This window comes from Callorhinchus milii, unplaced genomic scaffold (genome assembly GCF_018977255.1).
Source record: "Callorhinchus milii isolate IMCB2004 unplaced genomic scaffold, IMCB_Cmil_1.0 Scaffold24, whole genome shotgun sequence".
In the NCBI taxonomy this organism is placed as follows: Eukaryota; Metazoa; Chordata; class Chondrichthyes; order Chimaeriformes; family Callorhinchidae; genus Callorhinchus; species Callorhinchus milii.
The window spans coordinates 3762136-3771487 of NW_024704765.1; the positions used below are offsets into that span (position 1 = coordinate 3762136).

At 45.6% G+C, this 9352-nt stretch overlaps 1 protein-coding gene and 1 non-coding gene across 2 annotated transcripts; both read right to left on the minus strand.

The window, feature by feature from the left end:
- Positions 1 to 229: 229 nt before the first annotated feature.
- aurkaip1 (aurora kinase A interacting protein 1) lies at positions 230 to 4205 on the minus strand. Its single transcript, XM_042343666.1, has 4 exons — positions 4122 to 4205; positions 3043 to 3138; positions 1411 to 1865; positions 230 to 416 (listed from the first exon to the last, which is right to left on the minus strand). The coding sequence occupies exons 2-4, from the start codon at positions 3092 to 3094 to the stop codon at positions 300 to 302; spliced, it is 624 nt and encodes a 207-aa protein (XP_042199600.1). The 5' UTR covers positions 3095 to 3138; positions 4122 to 4205; the 3' UTR covers positions 230 to 299.
- A 1312-nt stretch (positions 4206 to 5517) lies between these two features.
- On the minus strand, positions 5518 to 8912 carry LOC103181387. Its single transcript, XR_006085722.1, has 2 exons — positions 8795 to 8912; positions 5518 to 7496 (listed from the first exon to the last, which is right to left on the minus strand). It is a non-coding gene; the product is annotated as an aldehyde dehydrogenase 4 family, member A1 (transcript).
- Between the last annotated feature and the right edge of the window lie 440 nt (positions 8913 to 9352).

Below are 9352 nucleotides of genomic sequence, written 5' to 3' on the forward strand. Positions count from 1 at the left end.
CTGGTTGAATTACTTGCAAACTTGGCCAAAAAAGAAACTTGTAGACTGGCTCACTCGTGTCTCTGTACACAACATCAAGCATTATAATAATAATCCTTGTATTTGATACAGTGCCTTATCATGTCTTTGAGACATCTCAAAGCGCTTCACGGGATTCACTGTAAAGTGAATTGACTGTATAGATTGTGGGCGAAACATTAGATTATCTTTTATAAAAAAAATCACTGCAGGCTATTAAAACAATTTATTTAATTTGTTAGATTCCAGGCTGCTCTGTAATACTGCAACGCAGTGGAACACTATTCAGCTTTTCCATGGTAACGCTTCACGTATATCTTTGGGGCATGCCATCCATCAGGTGCTTTCTTCAGCCCAGCCTTCTTCCAAATTTTCTTCAAATCTCTCTCAAACTTTGCCTTTAAAAATGAAGAAACATACAATTAGATTGTAAATCCTGAGCCAGGAAAGACTCATAAGTGTAATTTCTCATTCACTTCACATATTAATTGAACCTGTATTAGGACTTTGATTGGAAAGAGATGAAAGACAAAAAAAAAATCCTCTTTTCACACAATTCTTAAATGGAACATTGTCCTGGAACCTCTAGTATTTTAGTGCGACTTGCACGTGGTAAATTACCTTCCAAATGGTCTCTTATTCCCATGAGGTATTACCTTAACACACGTGGTTGTTCTACCTGGACAAACTGCAGGTTTAGCTGCTTCAACTCCAGATGTCACCAATGTCACTATCCCCAAATCTGTCTTGAGGTTAGTTAACTTTAAACTTACCTTCTCCAGTTCTACTTTCATGTTCCATTTCAAGTCATCTGCTTAGCGATGTGTCACCTATGACTTTTAGCACTTTCAAAACTAAGCTATATTCCCCCATCACCCAATAAATAAGATGAATTCTGCCAGTGTCTCCATACAACTGAATGTTCTCCAGAGCATCTATGTCCTTCTGAAGGTAAGATACAGAAAATTCCTTGTAGTAATTCAAATGTAGAGGTGCGTGCCTCATAACTAGATGAGCACCCATAAAAAATTACAGCAAAGAAAGCAGCAATTGGGTCCTTAGTGATTGCGCCAGCTCCCTGAAGAGCAATCCTTTCAGTTCCATTTACCTGCTCTTTCTCCAGACTCCTGTAGTTGACTCTTTTTAAGGTATTTATCTAGTTCTTTCTCGAAGGGCAGTATGGATTCTGCTGCCAGCTTATCCCTGGGATATTCCATAACTATCATGTGTTTGTAAATACTCTTAACCGCAAGAAGACTGTGAAGTGAATGACCACATTATTTGAGGGTATTCTCAACCAGGAAATTCCCTTCTCTTTTCATTCACCTGATCAGAAGAGCAGTTAAGTAGAGATGGATTGCATTTCAATGGAAGTTACTTAGCTTTACTTACTTGCCGCCTCTGTCTGCGGCCCTCCTTGATCCGTCTACGTAAAAACTTTGTCCGCTTTAGGAACTTTTTGTACTTATGCCGGTTCATTTTTCTCCTTCGAATCTTCAGTACGTTTTTACAATGTATCTCATCTCCACTGATATTTATTTCTCCTTCATTCTCTCCAATCTCTTGTAATCCTGCTCTGGGAGGGCAGTCATACTGCTGGAAATGGGGCCACAGTTTGATCCCAAGGCTCTGCTCATCCTTTGGTTCAAATTTGGGCACATGGTATCTAATTGTTAACCAGCTTTCTATTGGACTGATGGACAGTTTTCGTGGAACCAGAAACTCTTCTAGTTCGTGATTCAATACATGCCAACGCTGTGGTTTCACCTCCTTTTGACCGGCCAGTACATAGTGATTTCTGGATAATGCCCTACAAAGCTGAATAGGCAGAAAGGAAAACTGTGTTCCTGTGAAGAAAATAACAATGCCCGTGTAAATCGAGCATCCATTACAAAACAAATCTTAAACATCTCTACAGCACTGGACCCAATTTAGAGGAAATAATTTCAAATCTCAGTCTTGGCTGACAGCCACATAAAGAGGAAAACTGGGAACTGATTAAGAGGATTTCCCTCCTAAACTGCTTAAAAGCTCCTTCTGATGCTTAAAACCATGCTGCAGCACTTCAATATCATATCTGTTAGGCCAAACCAATTTCTATTGTGCCAGCATGGCTCAGTTAGTAGCACTCTCACCTCAGTCAGAAGGTTTCGGGTTCAAAGTGCCATGTTGGGATTTGAGCTCATATAGTCTAGCGACACTTCAATGCAATGCTGTGGGAGGGTGGGGGGGGGGGGGGGGTTGAATTGTTGGAAGTGTCCACTGGATGAAACATTAAATTTACCACGGCGCTAGAAATGAGAGCCGGGAGTTTCTCCCGGCTGACAATTCCCCCCAAAATAATTAAAAGAAAATTGGTTTCATGGTTGTTTGTGCCTGCGCATAAATGGGGTGCTGCATTCACCCACAAATATAAACAACAACAACTTGCACTTATATAGCGCCCTCCACCCAGGGGCAGAGTCTCACAGCGAGGAAAGGACTTGAAAGAGGTGAGAGAGGAGGCAAGGCAGTCACATCGCTTCACAGTAACTCCTGTGAAGCACTTTGAAACATCCTCGTGAAAGATGTGACACCAAATCAAATATTATTAGGAATAATAAATATGATGCATTTTTATGAAATTATGAATAATAGTAATAATATTGTTGTGGTATCTGGGAAATTAAGAAACTAAGCCTTTAAGTAAAATAGATTTTGTCAGAATTAGGAGCACCAGTTTGCAGATATTTCCCTCCCATTAAACAGCTGTTAAATCAAATTGAGGGCAGAATTTCATGTTTTATTTATTTACAAACCACAACACGTATCAGTCTCACACGGCGCAGCACTACAGTCACTCAACAACAACAACAAAACAACAAGATTCAATTTATAGAGCGCCTTTCACGTCGGGAGGACGTCCCGAGGCGCTGGACAGTTGGGTCGGGACCCGAGCATTGGGGGGAAATGGTCGTCTCAACCATTTCAACAACCGTCTCATCTGAACCATTTCTTGACATCGGATGTGAAGGCCCCGTTTACCTGGTAGTGCGGATATTCTCACCAGTTTCAACGTCAGTCGTGAAAGAAACATGTTACGGATTCATTCAGCAATAGAAGGTCATACTCCCCGAACCTCTGCAGAAACAACAACAACAACAAAATGACATTTGTATAGCGCCTTTCACGTCGGGAGGACGTCCCAAAGCGCTTCACAGAACACACTGTAAAGTGAATTGACTGTATATTTGTGGGCGAACGCAGCAGCCAATTGCGCACAGCAATGTCCCACAAACAGTCGTAGGTTGAAAATGACCAATTTAATTATTGTTTTTGTTTTTGGAGGGATTATTATTAGGCTCTGTGTGGAGTAAGGAAACTTGCCCAAGGTTTGGCCCTCTGCCTGGAATTGAACTCAGGTCTCTCGCTTGCAAAGCGAGTGCTCTAACCACTGGGCTCCAGGGCTCCAGGTGATGCCGCTGTTACCCCCTCCTCACTCCCCCCCACACACCCCCTCCTCCCCCAGAAATAAGGTAATTCAGTGTCTGACATCCGACATGAAGTTGGAGCGGGGGGGGGGGGGGGTCGGGGCTGTGCCGGGGGGCGGGGGTCGGGGCGGGGGGGGGGGTCGGGGCTGTGCCGGGGGTCGGGGGCTGTGCGGGGGGGGGTCGGGGCTGTGCCGGGGGGGGGGGTCGGGGCTGTGCCGGGGGGGGGGTCGGGGCTGTGCGGGGGGGGGGGGTCGGGGCTGTGCCGGGGGGGGGTCGGGGCTGTGCGGGGGGGGTCGGGGCTGTGCCGGGGGGGGGGGGGCTGTGCGGGGGGTCGGGGCTGTGCCGGGGGGGGTCGGGGCTGTGGGGGGGGGGTCGGGGCTGTGCCGGGGGGGGGGGGTCGGGGCTGTGCGGGGGGGGGGGGGCTGTGCGGGGGGGGGGTCGGGGCTGTGCCGGGGGGGGGGTCGGGGCTGTGCCGGGGGGGGGGTCGGGGCTGTGCCGGGGGTCGGGGCTGTGCCGGGGGAGGGGGGCGGGGGCTGTGCCGGGGGAGGGGGGGGGGGGCTGTGCCGGGGGTCGGGGGTCGGGGCTGTGCCGGGGGTCGGGGGTCGGAGGGGCCGCAGTCGGAATAAAACTCACCGCCTCCGGAACGATTCCGCACTTCCTGTCCCACCGACAAACCGTCCCCTCTCTCTCACAGCGCCGCCGAGAAAGGTTCCGACACCGGAGAAGTCCGACATTGGAAGCGATTATTGATCAGAGGGGGAGAGGGGGGAGAGAAATGGGGGCAGAGAGTAGAGGGGGGGGAGGGTTGGGGGAGAGAGGGGGAGGGGGGGAGAGGGGAGAGGGGGGAGAGAGGGGGAGGGTTGGGGGAGAGGGGGGAGGTTTGGGGGAGAGGGGGGGGGAGAGGGTTGGGGGAGAGGGGGGGGGGGAGGGTTGGGGGAGGGGAGGCGCACTTGCCCTCCTGACTGACCCGCAGCACTGACCGGTGTCGTTGCCGCTGTCCGTGCCGTGACGCGCCAGTCGGACGTCGCCGATCTGGACCCGAAGTTTTTGGGTCGGCCGCACAAATCCGTTTCCCTGCGTTAAAACGTGTCTGGGCGGGTGGTGCAGGCCTCGCCCCGGGGACCTGCCCCGCCCGGTGCCGCGCAGAGACAAGTTACTGACTTGGCCCGGACTTGCCTGGGTCGGCGCGGGCGGGCGGGCGGTCGGCAGCCACTCGCCGGCAAACGCCCGCACCAGTCCCATCGCCAACAGCGAGGTCACAAATGAAGAAACCTGTATCTGGTGGGGACCGACCAAAAAGGTTGGCCACCACTGGTCTGGGCTGACACTCCAGCGCCCGCTGGGGGAAAGGGGGAAAGGGGGGGAGAAAAGAGTTCAAGACGTGGCCATTCTCTGTACCAGAGGTTCAACCAAGACCCGGTCTGTGCCGCGTTAGGAACAGGAGGAGGCCATTCAGCCCTTCGAGCCTGTTCCGCTGTTTAATTAAGACCACGGCTGATCGGTGCCTCAGCTAATCCTTTCAATTCCAATTCGGGGTGGAAGCTAACGAGAAGGGAAGCTCTCCCGGTGCCCCGACCAACATTCCTGCCGATTAAATCGGTGATTCACTCCGACATTGCTGTGACCAAATTGACTGCCGCGTTCGCTCCACAAATAATAAGTAAACTTTACAGAAATTTTATGTGGTGTTTCGGGATATTAAGGCCACTATATTGTATCCCAGGATTATTACCCTATTGTAAACCTGAAGACCTCTGATCTTAACTTTAAATACATCACCCAGGATATTAATGAAGTATTAATAAATTACACAGCGCTCAACAAAAAACAAACTAAAATGTAAATAATTATACTTTCTTCTTCACAGGGTTAAACAGATGGCATTTTTGAGTCTAGAAATGATCAGAATGTAGGATATTAATCCATCTTGTTGCTAATCTTTAAAGTGAACAAACAACCCACTCACTTGACACAAAGTGAGAAAATAATTCCAGCAGATTGTTGAAATCAGAAAAGCAGGTCAAACAGATTTTATTTAAAATTCTTTAATTTCAGCAACACAAGTTGGCTACAAATTCTTATTACAATCGTTCTCGTAATTACAATCGTTTTATCATGTTTTAAAAAAATAGAAACTAACACTTCTAAATTAATTGTAAATTAATTAATTCCTAGCATGTATTAAAATCTCAGCTCAACATTCAACCGTATTGCAGACAAATATTCTTTTTGAAATCAAGTGGTCAGCAATGCTTTTAGATGTGTCTCAAACAAGATACACAAAATAAGTCAGATAACACAGATATACTGCTCATCGACCCCCACACCACCATTCAGTCATTATAGCCCCAACCTCAACGCTCTTTCCTTGTCATCTCCATCCTCAAATCACACCTTAAACCTATCTCTTTACCACTCCTGTAGTAACCACACCACCTCCACACCAGCTTGGCATTCAAATCTGTTACTGTAAAGTCTTTCGAGACATTGTCCTTTGCAAGTTATTGTTGTCTTTAAACAATCATTGATTGGGAAATGTCACAAATTGCTCCTTCATACAGAGATAAATTGGAACAAGACACTTGAATTTCCTGAATGAATCACCGATAATGCTGAAAATCAGATAGTTACAAGACACTATGGTAGAACATTGCATAGCAAGAGAGAAGGGCTAACACACTTTAATACCTGTGATGACATTTTTGGATAATAGTACAATAGTCGATGCATTAAATAAAAATGCATTATGACCATTATCCACACTGTCTCCATAACAGATTAGTGCAGAGATTGGGCTCTCAACTGCGGATATGTTATTGAAAAAGAAACTGGAAGGAAATGGTGAAAAGGTGGGTCGTTGTACTTAAGAACATAACACCAACAAAATTACATTTATAGAGCGTCTTTCACGTCGGGAGGACGTTCCAAAGCGCTGAAATGGTTCTCTTCAAAGCACCAAGTCACCCAAAGAGCTGTGTGATTCAGAGTAAATCAATGATCGAATCCTGCTGACTCAGCAGCAATTACATGCAGCACTTTGGAAGATTTGCTTTCTCTTTTTAAACTTTTGTACCCTATTCATAGAGATTCCAAAAGCAAATCCAGCTTTACCCTGGGCCTGACAGTGAACTCATGGGGGTGTCTTTCCGAAGTAAATGGTGTTATACGAGTGTAATTTGTTGTTGTTGAATGATTGGGACACAGAAAGGTAATGAATTGTGTTATTTAATGTCTTTGAATGCTGTTTGTCGTCAGAACAACATCTCTGCTGTTGACACTGTTGCAATACAGGCTTTAAACCTGGGATTGATTTATGCGCTTTCATTAGTGCATTCCTATAATTTCTCACAGCTTTGGTATTATAAATTAAACAAATCATTTATAGATGAAATCCAGTCATAGGTTATTTTTGCTTTGAATGAGTAACTTTACTTCTCGAACATGCTTGCAATAAAATCGTTTTGCACTTGCAACAAAACAGCTACACCGTTTAATAAAGTCTTACATTTAAAATTAGTCACTGCACATGATAGATACCATCTCTAAAGCATTTTGAGACATTTTGACATAACAGAACCATAGAAAATTACAGCATCATGCTGTATCAAATGTAAAAATTATTAAAAAGGCAGGAATAATTGTTGAAAGCTGTCCTTATTCACCTTAATACCTTTAGAAATAATTAATTTCTAACCCTTAATGTAAACAATAAACCATATGATCTTTCAAGAGCTCCTCTGGAAGCCGACCTGACTCTTTCGACCGACCCCAAACTTCAGCTTATGGTGTAATAGCTTACAATGGTGGCTACACAACTATTAAAATCAAAATAAGAGATTAAAGAGCCTGATTTTATAAAAACATTCGGTTTAGGTTAAGTGAGACGCTTGGATTTCTACCCCATATAAGGATATCGCCACGTGGTCAGGGGAGCATGCGTCTCTTTGACAGACTGTGGAGACGTCCAGCGAAGGATGCTGTGGGGTCCGCCTGGTTTGTCATTAGTTCCTGTAAAAGGAGCAAATAATAATGATGATCCGTGCATTTAATTTAGGGTCTTATGTCTTCAAGACATCTAAAAGCGCTTCACAGAATATACTGTACACTGAATTGACTGTATATTTTGTGGGTGAAACGGGCAGCGAATTACACACAGCAGGTCCCACAAACAGTCGTGGATTGAGTGACCGATTCATCATTATTATTTGAAGGTATTACCACCCCCAGAAAAGCGATCCGCCAATCAACTAACAACCAGGTTCCTACTTACTGCTAGGTAAACAGTGGCGTGCGGAGTAAGGAAACTTAGCCAACATTCTGCCCTACTGAGGATTGAACCCAGGTCTATCGCTTGCGAGGCGAGTGTTCTAATCACTGAGCTACTGGACTCCAAATTTGATAAACATCCTCCTACATTTCTCATTGTTCCTGTCAATTTTGGGTACTCAACAAATTAGATCTCCAGATTCCACTGGCTAAGCAATAGGCAAACATGCCTTGAAGGCTTTGCCTACCAAAATATCACCTTCGACTCTCAATACAAGCAGCTGTCACAGCCTGAAAGATGAGGTTGTTGAATTTGATCTGCTGGGATGGAGAGTCAGTGGAGCTGATTGAGGATATGGGCGATGGGCTCATGGAGCCTTGTATGGCAGAGGACAAGGGCTGCAGTTTGTGTAGCGAGGACCTGGAACTTTGCAATAATCAAGTCTGGATATGATGGAGAATGTGGGGGTCTCCGCAGTCTTACAGGAGAGGTTGCCCCTCACCTGGGCAATGATGTAGAGATGAGGGAAAACTGAGCAGGTGAGAGTCTGGCATCGTATGTGAGGGATAGTTGGGGATGGGGCAGTGGGTTCCACACCGGCATCGTGAGCAACTCTGCAGGTCAGTGCAGTCAATGCCTGAAGTAAGAAGTTGCTGATCGAAACCAAGTGAAAGGACCTGGGTCTGATTCCCAGGCGCGGCAAAACCTTAGACAGGCTGCCTTACTCCACATGCCTCTGTTTAACTAGCAGTAAGTGGGAATCCAGTTGTTAAAATTTGCGATCATTTTTCAGGGTAACAATCCTTCTGTGAAGCGCCTTCAAAACAAATCTGAACAACTATTTCAAATGCAAGGATTATTATTATTTATTAATCATAGAATCTTACAGCACAGAGGGAGGCCATTTGTGCTTGTGCCGGCTCTTTGAAAGAGTTTTCCATTTAGTCTCACTTCCCCGCTCTTTCCCCATAGCCTTGCAAATGGTTTTCTTTTCAAGTATATATCCAATTCCCTTGTGAAATCAAACTAATTTGCTCACCAGACATTCGGGAACCTCCAAACGGCTGCTGGGCTACAACTGAGCCTGTTGACTTGTCATTGATGTAGAAGTTGCCAGCAGCATATCGCAAATCCCTGGATACCTCAGCTACAACATCTCTGGAAGAAAACAATGTTGGCATTTGGTTAAAAGAAACAACAATTTGCATTTCTATAGAGCCCTTCACACAGAATAGCGTCCCGGAGCGCAGGCTTTCAGTTGAAGAGAAGCCATTGGTTACTTAGCACGACAACAACTGCATTTATATAGCGCCCCAGAGCGCTTGACAAGCACAGCCTGCGTTAGAAATAGAAGACTTATCAAACCAAACATATACATTTTACAAACCCATTTCATACTATTTATTTATTCCTACTGACATGGAATTCTGCACAGGAATGGCAAAACTTTGCAACACTCTCTCTGAACCTACTGTAGATATATTAATAAACAAAAATGTACTAATTATGGGACTGTGAGCTAATCTGCTGACTGAGTCTCCATAAATAAGTCAAAATTAATCTCTCATACCACCTGCCCACACGTCATTGCTGCCAT

Excerpts from the sequence above, each read along its gene's own strand:
- aurkaip1 (XM_042343666.1), bottom strand. The coding sequence starts at position 3,094 with ATGTTTCTTTCACGACTGACGTTGAAACTGGTGAGAATATCCGCACTA. Across the intron at positions 1,866-3,042 it reads GAGAATATCCGCACTACCAG|GAACACAGTTTTCCTTTCTG; the intron begins GTAAACGGGGCC and ends TTTTCTTCACAG. Across the intron at positions 417-1,410 it reads GCCGCAGACAGAGGCGGCAA|GCAAAGTTTGAGAGAGATTT; the intron begins GTAAGTAAAGCT and ends TCATTTTTAAAG.